This window comes from Mobula hypostoma, chromosome 24, assembly GCF_963921235.1.
Source record: "Mobula hypostoma chromosome 24, sMobHyp1.1, whole genome shotgun sequence".
Lineage (NCBI taxonomy): Eukaryota > Metazoa > Chordata > Chondrichthyes > Myliobatiformes > Myliobatidae > Mobula > Mobula hypostoma.
Window position 1 is genome coordinate 19780157 of NC_086120.1, and position 20428 is coordinate 19800584.

Sequence of the window (20428 nt, forward strand, 5' to 3'; positions counted from 1 at the left end):
AGGGTGGTAAACTCCAAATCCACAAACATCCCTTGATCTCCATTGACTTCAGTTTTTCCAGGGCTCTTTGATGGCATTCAGAACCTCCCATGATATCAAGGGCAGTTAGTTCCGCCTTGCCTCTTCACTTCATTCTTGTTCAAAATATGAAATAAAGAAGTATGGAGTTGAACAGTTCTGGTGAAACTCAAACTGAGCATGGGTGAGCAAGTGATCAATATGCTAGCACTATTGACAATACCTATTACTTTATTGGTGATTGGAAGTATACTGATTGGACTGTAATTATTGATTGATTGGACTATAATTGTCAGATTCAATTTCATTTGCTTTTCATGGACTTGGGCCATATTTCTACATTGTCTTGTGTTAATGTGCAGGAGTAGGTTGGTCAGAGATGTTGAATGAATTGATTTAGCTGTGGACTGGAGGGATCTGAGGTGGCAGGTGAGAACATCCATTCTGCAAAGCTAGCAATCCTAGGCATTTAAAATTATTATGTTTGGGTGGAGTAAATAAGAAGGATCTAATTGCCTTAGTGAGAATTTTAGATACCCAGTGGGTCTATAATTTTAAGTTCATGTTTAATTATCATTCAACAATGCATGAATATAGCAAAACAAAACAGCATTCCTCTGGGGGAAAAGGTGCAAAACAATTACCCCCAGCATATAGCACGTGTGATTATAATAGCAGAAGAACACAAGAAATATGGCCTAATTCCCTTAATGGCAATTGATAGCACTTTGGGTGTTGTCCTGGTCCAGGTTGTTCTTCTATTGAGCAAACACCAGAGGGCAGCACTGACAGAAAGGCGCCATCTTCCCCCCCCACCACCCATTATGGATCCATGGGATACTGCAACATGTGACCCTGTGGTATGAGGGCCTAGTCCACGCCACAGCCAAGGCAATGCAGCTCCCCTGAAGTCGGTCTTCCTGCCAAGGAACCAGTGACTGGTAGAAAGATGAGAGAAATTCAGGAAAAATATTTTGACTCGTAGGTCTGGAAAGAAAGCAGGATAGAAATCAAATGTGATGGCGCACCTTTTTGTGTTAGAAATTTTCTGATTCCACTATGATGATGCAACTTTTTAATGAAGGAAATAGCATCATGGTTATCCTTTAAATGTAAATGCCAATGTAAGACCAACAGCTCAGAATTCTGAAATTTCCTTTCTGATTGTGAGGTTTACATAAACTTAATGTTTAAAAGAAAAGACAGTTCACTAGACTGCACTCCCTCAGCTCAGTTTTCACTCCAGAGATTTACATGCAATCTATTCTGGTGTTTCTGTGAACTATTGAGGGATTGCTACACTCTTGGAGGTACTGTGCTTGGATGAGTTGTGTTCAACTGCTCAAGACCTTGGATAAAAATAAAAGTCCCTCAGCATCACTCAATCAAACAAGGGATTTCTACTGGCATCCTAGCCAAAGCATCCCTTAGCCAACACCTCAAACTGATTGTATAGTCATTTATTTCATGGGTGTTAATGGGAGTTGGCAAGTTGGCTTTGTGCAAATTAGCAATTCTTATATTACAACTGTCAAAACATTTTTAAAACTTATTTATGTAAGGCATCCTGAGGTTGTTGAAGGCCCCATATATAGTGTACTAGTACATGGTGTGTAAGTACAAACTGCTGCTTCCACTTTGTTTTTAAAGCTCTTCTTGAGAAGTGACTATTCTTTAGATCTACTGAATGCTTCTTTGAATGTCAAGTGGTAGTTCAACAATGCATTGTATCTGGCCCAGTCCTAAATCCTCAGTGTCACCCTATTTGCCTTGACTGAGGACATGGGAAACCTGTAGTTTTGCACTGTCTGTTGTGTCCACTCTTGAGGTCTCAACTGTGTTTTGTGTGCACATGTTTAATTTGCTTTCTATGTTTCCCTTTATTGAGGTTCTAGCCACAAGAATAGTGGCTATGAAAGCATCTTTGTGCAAGCTGTCAACAAATACACTGGCAAGAGCCTGTGATTTCCATGCAAAGCTGTTGTTGATTGCAATCGGTTCCACACTTAAATCACTTCTTCGACCACACTTGCTAAACACGCCAGATAAAAGCCCTGGAGAGCGACTGACCGAGATCTGCTGTAAGAACACTGACACTGGTACGTACCCAATTTGTGCGTGTGGACCAAATAATGTAAATACTTAATGGCTGATAAAAGCCTTCCAATTTTTCAAATGAAATGTTCTTCAGACAGATTGTGGGCATTCTTGAATGCAGAAATTATAATTAAACTTCTTTCAACATTCAGGCAATCACCGTTCCCTCTAAGCTGTGTGGGTGCGTGGCTACGCAGTAATTGAAAAGCTCCCACACATACAGCCGTTGTTGCTGCGCAGTTGAAATTTTCTTAGCATTTAAACATTTAAAGTGCTGCGCAGTTTTCAGGTCCTGTTATAATTTCCTGCTGGGAGAGCAATGGTTGGTTCATGTGGTGTGTTTTTTTTAAAAAAAGTTGCAAGTAATGTATTTTTATAAAATTCTTACACCATGTTTTTCCCATTATGCATTTTTTAATTTTCAAATTTGAACGTCTAGGATTTATGCAGTCTCAATATTGCCTTTTATTGTTTTGGTGGCCAGAGTAAAACATTTTAGATCAGAGCATCAACAGATGCCACCTGGTTATTATTGTTGAACTTTGAACTTAAAACAGTTTTCCAGTAATGTTTTCTGTGTGTCAAGTTGTTTAAAGAATGTAACTGATGCTTTCTTTCAGATATTGATAAAGTTATGATAAATTTAAAAACTGAAGAGTTTGTTCTGGATGCTTGGGTGTTGCAGTCTCTACAGCAGCTCATTCAATGGGTTGGAGACTTTGTACTGTATCTGTTGGCTAGTCTGCCCAATCAGGTGAGTAATAGCATGCTTATGAGTTTTCTTTTTAACTAAAGTGGGTACATGTAGGTGTAGCAAGATTGAGATGTTTTCTCCAAGCTCTATGGATGTCATTGCCTTTAAAGAATGAGCACGTCAAATGGCTTTTAAAGTTGGTGACGTATTTCACTCTATTACCATTGATATTGTTGAGCTATTTCAGTTTATGAGATGCTCAGTCTCTTAAATCTCTTTTACACAATTGAGTGGTTTTAAGATCTAAGCCCACATTCCATCAATTTGGCATTACCATTACAAAGGAAGCAGCCTGTATTAATCAGCTGGAAGTATAACTGAGGTTGTGTCAAACCATGTGATTTATTTGTAAGATGTTGAAGTACATTCTGTAATAGGTTCAGTATTAATTTTACCCACTATATCCATACAAATCTTATGCCCCCTTGCTTTTTGTAAAAATCTCATTCTTGTACTCTGTTTTAAAGCTTCGGCGAATCCACTGGACAAGATACTTAATTATCCCCTTTTATTGTGGGGGGGGCCATTGTTTAGAGAAATGTTAACCTTCTTGACAGCGAATATAGTGCAGAGGAAAGTAAGCAGCATAATAAACAAAGCATTTATTTTAGCTCCTATGTTGCTTGAATTCTATAAGATGTCAGTGAGAAATCCATACAAGGGCAGGAATAGGCCATATCCCCTTTGAGCCTGCAGGGTAATTCATTATGTCATGGCTAATCTGATCTTGGCCTCAAATGCATTTTTCTGCTCAATCTTCATAACTCCTGTCTTCCGAAAGGTCCAAACATGTATTCACCACCCTGAATATATTTCAAAAACACAGGGTAGAGAGTTACAATAAATAATCCTCTGAGAAATTATTCTGTCACCTCTGGATAACCCCTTATTCCGAAGCCTTTGTTGGGACTCAGAGCAAGAGGAAACTTGTTTGCTTTAAGTTGCTGAGAGAGCGAGGGAGGAATGGATTGAATGTAGGGATATCTCTGATAGGGTAAGGCCAGGATTGCTATGATCATTGGTGAAAGCATACGGTTGATAGTTTAATGAAGTAAGTTGAGAGAAAACAAAGGACTCTCAAAGAGCTGTGAAATCCAGAACTCCAGGAAATAGCGAACAGGTCAGGTTCTTTGAGAGAAGAGAGGAAAAAGGCGTGTCAATACCATAGATGGATGACCTATAGTAGAATTGAACAGTTCTGATTCATAAGAAGAAAAATAATTACCTGAAATCATTGAATTCTACATATGTAGAGTTGTCAAGGCTGCTACGTGTCCTGATGGAAACTCACACTGGGCCACATTATAAAAATGTAATAGATCATTGACAAGTCAGAGTGGGGTAGTGACTAAAGTAACAATTAAAAAGAAATTCAGAATCACTGCTACAGACTCTCTGTAAAGTGGATACCAGGTCTGTGCTGAGTTTCTCTAATGTAGGAGAGGTCATATTTATAGACATCAAATGCATCACATTAGATTGGAAGAATTGCTTCACCTAAAAGGATTATTTTGGTCCCTGGATGTTGTGAATGGAAAAGTTAAAAGGACAAAGTGTTGAAAAGAGTAGTTGGTATAGGTGGAAGTTGAGATCAGAAAATCCCTATGGAATGGTTTGTTCAAATGTCGAAAGGTCTGTCAGTAGAATCTTGTTTAAGTTGGCAGCAATTACAAACTTCTTGTGTCTTCCTCACCATCTTTCTGCCTGTAATACTCTTATCCCTTCACTTACATCATTAAGATGTTTGCAATAATCCACGACACTGCACTTCACAAATGTGAAAAGGAATCCAAAGCATTGCAGTTGGAAGAGAGAATATTTGGGTCATCAAGGCAACATAAATATTTACGATATCAGAAACTGCTGACAGAATGTATTTTGAACAAATTGTCTTCCTGTTGTGCTCTCTCTTTTTAACACCACTCAGTGAATTTGTGTCTTGCTGATGGTCAATCCTTCTTTACAGAGTTCTCCTGTTCGACCAGGATTTAGTTTCCTTAGAGATGGTACCTCACTTGGCATGCTGAGAGAACTCATGGTAGTGATCCGAATTTGGGGTCTACTTAAACCTGGTTGTTTGCCAATATACACTGCTACATCAGACACGCAGGATAGTATGTCCCTGCTCTTTCGACTTCTCACCAAGCTCTGGCTCTGCTGTAAGTTCAACATAATGAAGTGAAGAATTCCGTTTTTCTTAATGTGGGTATAAGAGTAAAAATGGGCATCATTTGACACTAAGCTCATGATTATGTGTGGTCTTCAGATTCTTACCTAGTTCCCATATCTCCTGGCTCTCTTTGTCTCCTAGGCTTTAATATTCAACGAGTGTGCAACCAAAACCCTTGGATCAGAGAAATCTAAACAGTGACGATCCCTATTATGATAGTGATCTCAGTGAGATGTATAAAATTGTTATAGGGCAAGGTAGATGCGGAGTTGATTTCCCTCCCCCGGTTTAGAGTATTAGTGTATAGAATCAGGGTAATACACTTTTTTTTTAAAAATCAGCTGTTAAGGACGGAGGTCAGAAGAAATTTCTTCACATGCATAGTAATAAATTAAAGCAGGCTCTGGAGGTTCAATTGTTGAGTATATTTAAGATAGATTTTTGGATATTAAAGGAATCAAGAGATATGACCATCACTGTAATAAGGGAAAATAGAATACAAGAGTAGACCAGAAAGAAACATAGATAATTTATCAAAAGGAAAAAAATACATCAAGATGAATAAGTCTTTAACAGACTGAGACAGGAGGTATTATAATGAGGAATAAGGAAATAACAGAAATTAACCAAATACTTAAATTCTGTCTTCTTAGAAGGCACAGAAGAACTTCCAGAAATAGAGTAGGATTGAGTATAAGCTAAATGCTCAAGAAATTAGAATTCGTTTTTAAAAATAAACTAGATGAAATGAATGTGACAGAAAGGCTATCAACTTGATGAACAGCAGCTTTTTAAGGTGGCTATGGTGATCATGGCTGTCATCTTCCAAAATTCTGTTCTAGGATGGTATCCACAGATTGGAAAGAAATAGTGTTGAGCAAAGTCGATGTGAATTTGTGAAAGGGAACTGATATTTGACAAAGATGTTAGAATTTTGAGGCTGTAAATAACAGTAGGAATAAAGGGATGATTTTTTTTTGGTTTGGAAGCTTCTGCTGATGGGATGCCTCAGGGATCAGTATGGGCACCCCAGCTGTTTGCAGACTTTAATCAGTTGACAAGAGAAGCACATCTATGATTGAAGATGGGTAGCGCGTCGGTGCTGCAGCAATTCCAGCAGCCAAGTTTAGTTCTGTCTGTGGTGCTGTCCATGTGGAGTTATTATATTCTCTAACCACGTAGATTTCCCTGGGTGCTCCAGTTTCCTCCCTCATCCCAAAGCTATGTTTGCTTAGGTGATTGGCTGCTGTAAATTGCCCCATGAGGAGGTGGGTGTGGGAGAATTGGGATGTTCATGTGTGCTAAAACTAGGTAATAAATTGGGGGGGGGGAATAATGGAATGGCTTAAGAGTTGGCGTAGATTTGATGAGCCTAGTGATGTTCCATGTATGAAAGTTCAAAGCTAAGAGGCAGTGTGGTACGTGAAGGGGATTCAGGAGAGTATAGATAGTCTAGTAAGTGTGCAAGGCTTGCAAATGAATAAACATTGAAAAATATGATATCCACTTGCAAAAAATTTGAAAGGCAGAATATTTTTTGAATGATGTCAGTGTTTAGAAGGACCTGAGTGGTTCTGTTCATACATCACTGAACATTAACAAGTAGGTTCAAGCATTTATGAAGCAGATGATAAAAAGAATTCAGGTACAAGAATAGTGACATTTTGTTCCAGTTATGTTCAGCTGCAGTATGTATTCAGCATATTTTTTCCATATATTATTCTGTTAAGAAATGTTATTGCTGAATAAGTAAAACTAAACACATTTTCCCTTGTTACAAATACGAGAATGCTTGCGTAGTTCTCAATCTAACAGGATACTCTGAGTTTATCAGGCTGGTATTAATTTTCACAGCCCTCTGGAATTCATTGAAACTGTAACTCAGCACGGAAATGCAATCTGATCACTTCAGAATGGGAGAGTACTGATGTCTGAAGTCTTGCAATAGTTTTACCTTCTGAATATTTCTTATAGCATATTTCTAGTATGCTAAATGACTAATTCTTGAAAGGTTCTTAAGTTAGGGTATTACAGAATAGCAAATTTGGAGCCGTTTGGAATAATTTGGAGCGGTGTCTTCTGGCTATCATTTTGAGTTCCCCCAAGACTGATGTGTTGTGAAAGTGATATGTGATCTGACTCCGAGCTGTATGAATGCAGCTAATGAATACAGAGCTACAGCATAAACTAAATTGATGTGAACATGAGAAACATTTACAGAGCAATAACTGATAGATGCCTGAGACACATAATGGGATAGAGTAGGAAACGTAATGCAGTTGTGTGCTGGAATGATATGAAGTAGTAATTAACTTTGTGATTTTATTTATGGGCTGTGTTGCTGTCAACTAGGATTGTCCAATCCTCATTTGCTCTTTAAAAATTGGTGGTGAGTCACTGTCTGGGACCATCACATTCTTAGCTGGGTGTATGTGATCAAACATGTTAATCAGTGACCCAAGTTTTTGACAACAATTTGTTAATGATCCGGCTTTACCAAGTGGTTAAGTGGCCAGAAAAAAAATGTTTTTTTTCTCTGGCCACTTATGTTAAATTCCAAGACTGCATACTTGAATCCCAGAATTGCACATAACTTGGGAGCTCCATTTCATTATTGTAGATTAGCGAAGAACCTTTTCAGTTGGAATTCACCATCGACTAATGCCCTTTTGCAAATGTTTTATGGAGCTACCATGACTAATATCATATTGTAGCCTGCCACACTATAATTCAGTTGATAGGATCTGCATTGATAGTCACAAGCAAATCAAAATGTATTTCTTTCTCTTCCAGAGTTCTTCATTTGGATTGTAAATTTCTAATGCAAAGTTCACAATATAAGTTGGTTGAATTTTTTGAGGAAATGGCAGAACATTGATGGAGGTAGAGCAGTAGATGTGGTAGATCTACATTGTAGATTGTAGTATGGCATTTGACAAGGTTCGTTGTGGTAGACTCATTCAGAATGTCAGGAGGCATGGGAGCAGGTTCTCCCAGTGGCCACACATTTTAATTCCATGTCCCATTCCCATTCTGATATGTCTATCCACGGCCTCCTCTAATGTCAAGATGAAGCCACACTCAGGTTGGAGAAACAACACCTTATATTCCATCTGGGTAGCCTCCAACCTGATGGCATGAACATTGGCTTCTCTAACTTCTGTTAATGCCCCACCTCCCCTTTGTACCCCATCCCTTCCTTTCTTTCTTTCTTTCTTTATGTATGTATTTATTTATTATTATTCCCCCTTTTTCTCTTTTTTCTCCCTCTGTCCCTCTCACTATAACTCCTTGCCCATCCTCCGGGTTCCCCCCCCCTTCTTTCTCCCTAGGCCTCCCGTCCCATGATCCTCTCTCTTCTCTAGCCTCATCCCTTTTGCTCCATCCCTCCCCCTCCTGTCTTCTCCTATCATTTTGCATCTCCTCCTCCCCCTCCTACTTTCAAATCTCTTACTATCTCTGCTTTCAGTTAGTCCTGACGAAGGGTCTCGGCCTGAAACGTCGACTGTACCTCTTCCTATAGATGCTGCCTGGCCTACTGCGTTCACCAGCAATTTTTGTGTGTGTTGTTTATCATGATGTTGCCTGGATTAGAGACATGTCTAATGAGAATAGGTTGAACAAGCTTGGGCTTTTCTCTTTTGGAGGGAAAGATGATGAAAATGTCTTGACAGAAATGTACAAGATGAAAAGACGCATAGAGGGGGCAGCCAGAGACACTTTCCCGGAGCAGAAATGACTAATACAAGGGTGCATGACTTTAAGGTGTTTGAAGGAAAGTGTAGGTGGAAAATCAATAGTAGATTTTTTTTTTCCCCCACACAGAATGGTAGGTGGGGGAATGTGCTTCCAGGTGTGATGATAGAGGCAGATACATTAAGGATATTTGAGAGACTCCTAGGCACATTACGGAAAGAAAATGGGGTGCTATGTGGGAGAGAAGGGTTAGATTGGTCTTGCAGTAGATTTAAGGGTAGACTCAACTTTGTGGGCTGAAGGGCCTATACTGTGCCGTACAGTTGGATATTTTGAATGCATAGAAACCCCTGTGGGGTTAGTAAGTTCATAAGTAGCTGCTACCTTTATAAATTTTAACATTTCTTATCCAACATTTTCCAGGTAGAGATGAGAACCATATGACTGAACCTGATGACAATCTGATTGACGAATGTTGTCTGCTTCCCAGCCAGCTCCTTGTTCCCAGCATTGACTGGCTGCCAGTGAATGATGGAATTATTGGCAAGTTACAGAGTAAACAGCCATTAAAGCTGCAGTTTGGAAAACCAGTCAGCATACCGAGCCACTTTGCAACCTCTCAGCTTGATATCTTTGCAAGGTATTTGGAATGTCTTGGCTTGCTAAGAGAATCATACCCCCTTCTGAATCTGCCTTTTGGAAGCTTTGCTATTAAATAATCACTACGAATTATATCTTATTAAAATGTTAGTTCAATAATGACTGATTATAAATTGGCTTGTAAGTTATTTTCTTACTGTTATAGCAACTTCCGATTGGGAAAGCGGTGGCTACAGGTAGCATTGATATTAATACAGATCTTTGCAATGTAAGCATTGCACTTAATTCCACTTTAGTTCATTAAAGTCTGGAAAGAATCGTGTCTTTTGGAATGATTTCCATTACTCTGTTGGACAATGTGATATTCTATTTCTCAATTTTGCCTGTCTACAAAAGCTCATTCATAATGTTGTGGAGCTGATAGGAAGAGGTGGGTATGAGGGACTACTACAGGTAAGTTCCGCAGTCAATATCAGTAACTGAATGTTCCTGTACCTAGGATTCTGACAAACATATCATTGCAGAAGTCCAGTCATCTTTGGTAAACCTTGTACTGCTTATTAATCTAATCAGAATTGTTTTCCTGTCAGCCTAGACAACACATTCAATTGGGTGTAATATTTTTCCATCCTATTTAATTGTGATGTGTATTAGTAAGCACTGATAGAGTAAGTTGTACTTTTACTATCAATGCCACACTAAGCATTAATTCAATTACAGTACTGTCAATTTATATGATGTTCAGGTCACCGGGGTATCAAAAGATGGATAATTTGAGACGACTTAATTTAGGAGTATGCCCAACAGAAGAAACCAAATCCTGCACTAGGTAAGCAATAAATAAGGACAATAACTTCATTATTCGTGGATGACTTTAACTTAATTAGAGGCAAATGGCCAATTATCAATGTGGTGTTAAATTTGTGCACTAGTGCCTGGTTAATGCACCTGATCCCGACAGGATCAGGTATATGTTCTGATAAAATATTAGGATTAGGGTGTGTCTGACTGGCTAAATAATAGTTTGGCCTTCTGCACAAGTATGAAACTAGTACTCGCTCATAAATGTCCACTATAACTTGTCCAGTATATTTAAATTATTCTAAATGAAAGCATGATCAGTGTAACCTTCTGTGAGAACTACTGTGAGTGGATTGAGTTACTTAAGTTTCTAAAATTTGAACTTTATTAAAAACTATCTTTTGTCATGTATGAATACATTTTATATGCTAATCTAGCTGCTACGTAAATGTCAGGTTACAATGCCAGTATAGTTAAATGAGTTCACTCTTGTTGGTATTCCTTTCTGTGCAACATTAGAACAAGAGTAGTGTGTATTGTTATTCATTGATATCAAGTACAGACAGTAATCTATTTACATAAACTTGGGTATTTTAAAATCTTCAAATACATTATCTCATTATTTAAATTCCAAAGAAATGCTGCACGGTTATGTAATTTCTGCAGTAGTACACAAAATGCTGGAGGAACTCAGCAGGTCAGGCAGCATCACTGGCGGCAAATGGTTAGTCATTGTCCAAGTTTCTAGCATTTGCAGTCTTTATGTAACTTCAATTTACTAATCTGATAAATTTTTTTTGTGTTTACTGCAAGGCCAATATTGCCTTTTAAGGTCTGGATTATGTACTACAATATATTGAATGAGGTGTTTTTGATACAACTTTCTGTTGCATCATTTCTAATTCATTGTATTTGCATGTGGTATGAGGATTTTTTTTCTTGGTCATAACTTTTTATGCCAGTCCACATCTTACATGTATGTGTATGGAACTTCGGAGTTTGCTTTTAGCAATCCAGTATCCAAAGTAGATGAACTTATTCTTGACAAAATTATAGCAATATTTGTCACACTTCCTCCTCATTCTGTTAATATCTTTGCATTGTTATCCTTCCATCTACACGGGTTACAACGCTACCTTTCATCATGTAATATTTTAAATACAGTACTGGTTGCAACTGAAACCCTAATGTGAATGAAAGCTGTCAGAGCACCTCTTCATTATTCCCATTCTTTATGGATTTTGGTAACTCTTGTTCAATTATGCAGTAATTAAAACTTCCATCTTTTAAACAGATGTGGATGCAATACCATGCTGAAATCACCAAACAAGTCAACTGCAGTTAAGCAGTGGGAGCAGCGGTGGATAAAGAACTGTCTGTGCGGGGGGCTGTGGCGTAAATTCCCCATTAGTCCAACCTGAATAACATCAGTCATTTGTACTTTAATAAAAAAATATACCCTTGAAAATTTTCACTTGAAATTTATTGACGTTCAAAAGATATTTGTATATTGTTTGTACTTCTCATAATTAAATGTTTCCTACTTTTTTTAAATAGAGTTTTGAGTAAATTGAGAATCTTTTCATTGATGGCTTGAATTATTGTTTTAATTTTTGCTTTGGTTTTCTCCTGAGGTAATTGACTGCAAAGCTTTTGATGGGTGCCAGCTGCCTTTTCTGCCCTTGCCCAAGTTGTCCATTATTGATGTGCAGCCTTTACAATGACAGTCTCCTAGCCATCTTTCTCCAGATAGCATTTCATCAGAGTTTAATTTCTTGTTCAAAGCTGCAGTTAGACTTTAGCAAGTTTAAACTTGGGAACTAAAAAAGTTCTGAATTGGTGCTATTTGTAGAATTGTCAAGAGCAAAGATTTAACATTACACATTTAACACAAGTATTTGACAATGGCTGTGTGAGTTTCATAACCTAATCATTTTTGAGCAGTACTAAATTTAATCTGCTTTTCCCCTTCATCTCCTTCAGAAGTACCTTGACCATGTTGAGCTGTGCTGTATTAATGATTGTTACAGCTGCTGCTGATTTATTTAAGCATGCTGGTTTTCCTTTTCACTAACAAGCCTCCAGTGAAGTAACCCTGATGCTGATCTTTCACTCAAAGATTGGACTTCATTTTCTAGTCACAGGCTGGAGGTGTATTCGGGAATTCTGGAAGGGCTTTCAGTGAATGCTAATGCTGTCTGTACATTAGCAGAAAAGAGTAAAGGTCTTGGTTATTGAAGGGGTGTGTGTGTGTGTATTCCTCATCTGCTCAATTTATACTACTGGAAAAGTAATTACCTGATGTACACTTTCAGCATAATTTGATTTAGTCAATTACTTTGAATAATTGTATAAATCATGAAAATCTGAAGTTATTTATTCCAGGCTGTACCGTTCTCTGCCAATTGCCATTAGCTCAGGTTAAGATTCTGTGGTATCTGCAAGACCCACTCATACATGCAGAAAACACAAAATTCCCTTGAGTTAGGGAGTCAAAAATTATGGGGAGAAGGCAGGAGAGTGGGTTTGAGAGGGATAATAAATCAGCCATGATTGAATAATGGAGCAGACTTGATGGGCCAAAAGACCAAATTCTTCTATGTAATACAGTCTAGATCTATTGCCTTTAAGTACTGCACACATTTTAAAAATACTTTAAAAGCCCATTTCCAGTGCAGTTATGCAGGTAAGTATCCCTCCACCACCAAAGCAGCTACACCTAATTACAATGTTTTCAATTCACATACAGAACTCCACAGGTTGTTTGAATTGAATCAGACATGTTTAAATCCTGAGAGCCAAGATCTTCACAATTACAGGTCAAAAAACAACATAAAGAACTGTTAAACCTCTTGCAGCCTTCTCCCCAAGATCTCTCTCCTACTGAGGAGAAAAAGGGTATTTTACTCTGTTAATTTTGAATGTTATTCATCCCATGGGTCTTGTGAATATACTTTAAAAAGCCTACAAATAAAATAAGCAACTTTGTATAAAGTTGGAGGTAGAATGGGTTTAAGAATTCAGCATTTGCCTGGATACGTTTCAGCACTGGTGATTGAGAACTAGAATGTTTGAGCTGTTAATGATAAACATTAGCTGATCTCAAGATACAGACAAATGATGTATAACTCAGAACTAGCTGATAGTTAAGTCTCAGTCGGTGAGGTATTGAATAGTTCCAGTGCCTTTTGCTGATAGCCACTCTAAAGATCTGAAATGTGTTGCATTGCGGGGCCTAGTACATTCAAAAACAAGTTTTCAGTAATGAATGATTGGCTTACAACAAATATTGGCCACATGTATCTTGCCATTGCTTGATGATTATATCACTGGTACTTTTGGATTTCAGGGGTTTTTAATCCTCATGATGTTACACTAACTTCCTGTACAAAGCAGTTACTCCATACTCTTCAAAATCTTGCCGAGTTATACACATCTGGTGGAAAGTAGAAAGACCTGCCAAAATGGATGCTCCTTTCCATGAAAGATAGTTCCTGTTGGGAGGTGCAAGAACCTTCACCTAAGGTGGGCGGGGAGGTGGAAGAGAAATAAAAATATTTGTTTATCTTTAAATTACAATAAAATTAACAAGGAATATTGCAAACTGAATTGTGAATTGAAGTAAAAATACTATGCTAGGCAGATAAAATACCAGTGTAAGTACAAGTCTTCAACCACTGAATATGTATGAATTTTTAAAATGAGAAGCAACTAGAACACCTTAAGCATGTTTGGAATCACCAGAGCGGACAAAGTGACCAATAGGTGACCCAACTTCACTTTGGCTTCCTAAATTTAGACTGCATTTATCCTGATTTTCTTTCTAGAACAAATTGCCAGGAAAAGTAGTTACTTCTAGATTAATTGCTGTTTGTCGTTTATCATTGTATCTCTAACAATATTTGTTGTTAGAGATAGGATGAGGAATAACTATAAACAGATGTTCAAAAGTAAAATGGAACAAGGTGATTCCTTTACGGCTATGGCAATGAAATAAGTTGGGCTACTGATACTACCATTTTATAACACAAGAGGAGGCCAGTTACACCTAAGTTTACTCTCAAATATCTGTTTAAAGCAAGCCCCCCCCCTTCAATTATTTTAATAGGGGAGTAACATTCCTGAAGATAAGTCTATCTAAAGAATGTAGAATGTTCCTGGTACTTAAGAAAAATGAATAGATTTTTCCCAAGCTAACAACTATAGTCTAAACTGAGATCTAAAGTTTGGATGGTCCAACTTAGTATCTCACATGGAATGCATAATGAACTCAGCAGGTCAGGCAGCATTTATGGAAAAGAGTAAACAGTCAATGTTTTGGGCTGAGACCCTTCAGGACTGAAGGAAGGGGGAAGATGCCAGAATAAAGAGATGAGGGAAGGATTCTGATATCTTTTCCCCCTTCCCTCTCAGGCCTGATGAAGGGTCTCGGCCCAAAATGTCTACTGTTTTCTGTAGATGCTGCTTAACCTGAATTCCTCCAGTTTTCTGTGCAAGTTGCTTTGGATTTCCAGCACCTGCAGACTACCTCATGTTTGTGATTCCCAACTTAGTATTTTTAAATAATTAACAACTAAGTTGTTACATCTATAGAGGGTTAAGAAGCTAAAAGACGGATAAGGTTGAGAAGATGCAAGACTTAATTTCATGAGATGATATTTGTACCAATGTTTGCTCCACAGCAGTAAGGTGGTACTTTGGGTTGATTTGAAAAAGGCAAAAGGTTTGTTCAATCTATGTGGACGATCTATTTAACATCCAACTTAACTATATGAATTTGCATAATATACAGTGCCTATAAAAAGTATTCACCCCCCCCCCAGAAGTTTTCATGATTTATTGTTTTACAACATTGAATTACAAATTGATTTAATTTGGCTTTTTTGACACTGATCAACTGAAAAAGATTCTTTTTCGTGTCAAAGTGAAAACAGATCTCTACAAAGTGATCTAAATTAATTACAAATATAAAATAAAATAACTGATTGCATAAGTATTCATCCCCTTCAAGTCAGAATTTAGTAGATGCAACTTTGGCAGTAATTACAGCCTTGAGTCTGTGTGGATAGGTCTCTATCTGCTTTGCACATCTCGACACTGCAATTTTCCCCCATTCTTTACCAAACTGGCCTGGTCTAGGCAAATTTACAGCTGTGCCATATTCTTTCGATTTCTTGATGATTGACTTAACTGTACTCCCAGGGATATTCAGTGACTTGGAAATTTTCTTGTACCCATCTCCTGACTTGAACTTTTCAATAACCTTTTTGTGGAGTTGCTTGTAGTGTTCTTTTGTCTTCATGGTGTAGTTTTTGTCAGGATACTGACTTACCAGCAGTTGGACCTTCCAGATACAGGTGTATTTTTACTGCAATCAGTTGAATCACCTTGACTGCACACTAGTTAAATCTCCATTAAACTGATTATGTGACTTCTAAAACCAATTGGCTGCACCAGTGATGATTTGGTGTGTCATACTAAAGGGGTGAATACTTATGCAATCAATTATTTTGTGTTTTATATTTGTAATTAATTTAGATTACTTTGTAGAGATCTATTTTCATTTTGAAATGAAAGGGGAAAAAAGCCAAATTAAATTAACTGTGATTCAATTTTCTAAAATGATAAAACATGAACATTTCCAAGGGGGGTGGGGGTGAATACTTTTATAGGCACTGTAAGTAACTCCAATAGAAAAAAAGCTTTGATGTTATTAAATAGTATGCAGTAACTAATTCTCAGCCCTTACAGGAAGAATAATATAAACCACATATGAGGTGGCCTAGGAACCAAATACATCAAGATACCGAACATTGTATCTTTCCTTAATTTAAACATACCTTTTTTCCTGATTTTACAAGGTCTGTCATCTCTTGTTGAATTCGCTGTCCCATGTTTCTAAACATAGTGTTACCACCAGCTAGGACAATGTTTGTGTACATCTCATTGCAGATCTCTTCATTGCAATGCTCAATCACAGAATGTGCCAATGCGGTTAAGTTCTGAATGTCCTTGCCTGAAAGTCAAATGAACTTTAACAATAATATATTCTTTATGTACTAATGCAAACATTTAAAACAAACAGAAAAAGCTGGAAATACTCGGGTTAACCCATGTCTGTGGGAAGAGAAAAGAGTCAACTTTTCAGATTAAAGACCTTTTACCATTTTAGACACAACTAGAAATATTTTGTATTTGCAAACCTGTAGTGTTTTAGAAGATAGATTAATTGATGTCTTAATAGAAATGACTGGAAATGATCTGATCACTATTACAGAGATACAATTGCAAAGTGACTAGTGCTGATTTGATATTCCATGGGAGAGGCAGAAGACAGAAGGAGCTTAGGGTATTTGTGCAGAAAAAGGATCTTAACCTTGGGAGATACAGAATCAATCTGGGTTTTTTTTAATCGAACCGCTACACAGGGTTAGTTCATTGTCACAGAATAATAAGGGTTTGCCATTTCTGGAAGAATTCTGGGTGGCTTATTTTTCCAATAGGTTGGACAAATCGAAATTACAAAGATAGGCATATGAATGAGTTATTTGGTATGTACAGTATGAGAGAGATGGAACATTTTGTGGCAAAACCATGTATCAGGTCAGGATTAAATGTCTCATAGCAAAGGTCAATCACTACAAAACAGACTTTTACATTCAGAATAGGAAATGTGCATCTTAGTGTCTTAAAAACAATGTTGGAAACACTCAAGTTGGTCTTCATCAATGAAAAGAGAAACACAGTTAACATTTCAGGTAGAAGATCTTTGTAAGAACTGCAATATCTGCCTTTTTCCTATTTATTTAGACTTAAACTTTAGACAACTCTACTTTTGTACCTGTCAAGTGGAGAGGAGAAATAGATCAAAAGGTAAATAAGTCATGGCAAGCCAGAATACTACAAAGATTTTGGATATTAGCAAAGCATGACTATAAGATGGGAAATGGACTGAGGGGGAAAATAACAGGAAATACAAGGATTTTTACAACATATGACATAATTCCAATATAATAAATCTATTGGCAATAGTGGGGAGACAACATAACCTGGTTAATTTCATGTTTTTTATTAAAATGCTGAAATCCATTAAAGAAGCAGGAAATTCCTTTTTTTTTGTATAAAACAGGAAACCATCGTGGGCACTAGCCTTCTCAACATCCAGGACACCTTCAAAAGATGATGCCTCAAAAAGGCAGCATCCATCAAGGACTCCCATCACCCAGCACAATGCTCCTCATTTCTACCATCAGGAAGGAGGTATCAGAGCCTAAAGGTACACACTCAACGTTTCAGGAGCAACCTCTTCCCCTCAGACTTCTGAATTGGCAATGAACCCATGAACATTACCTCAGCATCTTTCCCTCTCTTTTTGCACTACTTATTTCATTTTATATATATTTACTGTAATTTACAGTCAATTTTATATATATTTACTGTAATTTACAGTTGTGTTGCAACAAATTTCATGACTTGTCTGTGATATTAAATTTGATTCTAAAATTTTTATAAATTAAAACTCATTGACAATGTAACAGTGATATGGTTAAAGAAAAACAAGTAATTGCATTGTTTGAAATCCTGATGATTCAGCGTCTGGCACACAGAGCTGTTTGATAAGCTGCCTTGAAGCTCACCTGTGTTTCTCACCCTCCTGGGATGGCAGGACTTTCATATGAAGAAAGACTGGATGAATTGGGCTTGTACTCATTGGAATTTAGAAGATTGAGGGGGGATCTGATTGAAACATATAAGATCCTAAAGGGATTGGACAGGCTAGATGCAGGAAGATTGTTCCCGATGTTGGGGAAGTCCAGAACGAGGGGTCACAGTTTGAGGATAGAGGGGAAGCCTTTTGGGACCGAGATTAGGAAAAACTTCTTCACACAGAGAGTGGTGAATCTGTGGAATTCTCTGCCACAGGAAACTGTTGAGGCCAGTTCATTGGCTATATTTAAGAGGGAGTTAGATATGGCCCTTGTGGCTATGGGGGTCAGGGGGTATGGAGGGAAGGCTGGGGCGGGGTTCTGAGTTGGATGATCAGCCATGATCATAATAAATGGCAGTGCAGGCTCGAAGGGCCGAATGGCCTACTCCTGCACCTATTTTCTATGTTTCTATTAGCACATGAGTCATTCTACCATATAACATCATTTTTAAAAAGTCAATTAAAATTGGCTTTTTCATGGTTTCCTGTCTGACCAATTTTATTGAATTCTTTGAGGAGGTACATCGATGAGGCACAGTAGTAGATGTGATTTATGTGGCCTTTAGTAAAACATTTAAGGTCTCACATGGAAGATTAATTCAAAGGGTTAGGATCATTTGAACCAGGAAAGGTGGCATACTGGAGCCAAAGTTGGCAGCAATAAGGTGATGGTGGAGTTTTTGTGATTGCATACCTTTGACTAGTGATGTCCTTCAAGGATCAGTGCTATTATTCAACAAATGACCTTTGTTATTTGTAATATGTGAATGGCTTGGATATGGGAGGCAAGATCAGCAAGTTCATGGATGCCACATGGCATGTGAAATTATAAATTTTGGGAATATTATCATAGGGTCTTGAGGTGTATTAAGAAAAAGAGTCTTTGGAGTAAATGTCCAGAGATTCTTTAAGATAGCAATGCAGGTAGACAATGTAATTTGGAACACATACATGATATTGACCTTTATTAGAACACTGAATATAGAAGTTGGTAGGATATACTCCAACTTTATAAAATCTCAGCTGGAACGCTACGTGCATTTCTCATCATCCACACTATAGTGTGGATACCATGGTGCCAGAGAAGGCGCAGAGATGATTCACGGGATGCAGCAGTTCAATTATGAGAAGAGACTGGAGAAGCTAGGTCTTTTTTCTCCCTGGAGCAGAAGAAGTTAAGAGAGGACATATTCAAGGTATATAAAATTATGGGGGGTATATAGATGGTCTAGACTGCAGGAATCTAGACTCTCATTCTCTCCACATTGTGGGTCAATAAAACTAGAGGACATAGATTTAGGCTAAGAAGAAAGGAGAGATGGGGGAGAGAATCTGAGACAGAAATGTTTATTTACTATTCCCCAGGTGGATAGCTGGAATGCTCTGCCTGAGAAAATGGTTGAAACTGGGTCACTGACAGCCTTTTAAGTGTCTCAATGAACACTTGAATCACTTGGTTTATAGCCCTCTATACCCAGGTGCTGGGTGATAAGGCTAATACAGAGGGGTACAACGATGAGCTAGGCCAAATAGTCCACTTCCATGCTATATAATTCTATGAAATAAGGTATATCTCTCTATTTCTATTGGAATAAGGTAGATGAACTTGTAGTATGCATGGCTGAAAGAAGATCATGGCTGGGAGTTTAATGTCCAAAGACACACATTGTATCAAAAGGACAGGCAGGAAGGCAGAGAGAGGTGGTGTTACTCTTCTGGTTAAAAAATGAAATCAAATCATTAGAAACAGGTGACTTAGGCTTAGAAGGTGTTGAATCGTTGTGGATAGAGGTAAGGAACTGCAAGGGTAAAAGACCCTCTTGGGAGTTGTGTACAGACTCTCAAACAGTAGTAAGGATGTGGTATACATATTACAATGGGAGATAAAAAATGCAAGCCAGAAGGGCAATGTTACAATAGTCATGGGGGACTTCAATATGCAGGTAAATTGGGGAAATCAGGTTGGTGCTGGATTCCAAGAGGGGGAATTTCTAGAATGCCTACGAGATGGCTTTTTAGAGCAGCTCGTGGTTGAGCGCACTAGTGCTTCAGCTATTCTGGATTGAGTGTTGTGCAATGAAACAGAATTGATTAGAGACCTTAAGGTAGAAGAAACCTTAGGGGAAAGCAATCATGATTTGATCATATTCTCCCAAGAAATTTGAGAAGGAGAAACTAAAGTCAAATGTGTCAGCGATATAGTGGAGTAAATGGAATTACAGAGGCATGAGAGATGGGTTGGCCAGAATTGATTGGAAAGGAACAGGAGCAGGGACAATGGCAGAGCAGCAATGTTTGGAACTTTTGGAAGCAATTTGAAAGGCCCATGATATATACATCCCAAAAAAGGAAGAAGTATTCTAAAGGCAAGATGACACAACTGTGACTAACAAGAGAAGTCAAATCCAAAATGAAAGCCAAAGAGAGAGCAAAAATTCGTGGAAAGTTAGAGGATTGAGAAGCTTTTAAAAACTAACAGGAGGCATCTAAAAAAGTACTTAAGGTATAAATGGAATACGAAGGTAAGCTAGCCAATAATATTAAAGAAGATTCCAAAAGTTTGTTCAGATACATGAAGTGTAAA

The 20428-nt window shown here is 37.9% G+C and overlaps 2 protein-coding genes across 3 annotated transcripts in view; one reads left to right on the top strand and one right to left on the bottom strand.

Annotated features, from left to right (window-relative positions):
• Window positions 1-11674, top strand: part of med16 (mediator complex subunit 16) — a 31530-nt gene extending 19856 nt beyond the window's left edge. Inside the window, exons 10-15 of one of the 2 annotated variants that reach the window (XM_063032665.1) lie at window positions 1907-2117; window positions 2736-2869; window positions 4836-5028; window positions 9159-9375; window positions 10081-10164; window positions 11431-11674. In XM_063032665.1, coding sequence (XP_062888735.1) covers window positions 1907-2117; window positions 2736-2869; window positions 4836-5028; window positions 9159-9375; window positions 10081-10164; window positions 11431-11557 — 966 coding nt within the window. In that variant the 3' untranslated portion in view covers window positions 11558-11674. Of the gene's footprint in view, window positions 1-1906; window positions 2118-2735; window positions 2870-4835; window positions 5029-9158; window positions 9376-10080; window positions 10165-11430 lie in introns of those variants that run through there. The other variant, XR_010016022.1, reaches the window with a different exon arrangement.
• A 1804-nt stretch (window positions 11675-13478) lies between these two features.
• The window catches only part of LOC134337551 (uncharacterized), a 29935-nt gene continuing 22985 nt past the window's right edge, over window positions 13479-20428 (bottom strand). Inside the window, exons 8-9 of the mRNA XM_063032666.1 lie at window positions 15977-16152; window positions 13479-13656 (exon numbers count right to left, since the gene is read on the bottom strand). Coding sequence (XP_062888736.1) covers window positions 13507-13656; window positions 15977-16152 — 326 coding nt within the window. The 3' untranslated portion in view covers window positions 13479-13506. The remainder of the gene's footprint in view (window positions 13657-15976; window positions 16153-20428) is intronic.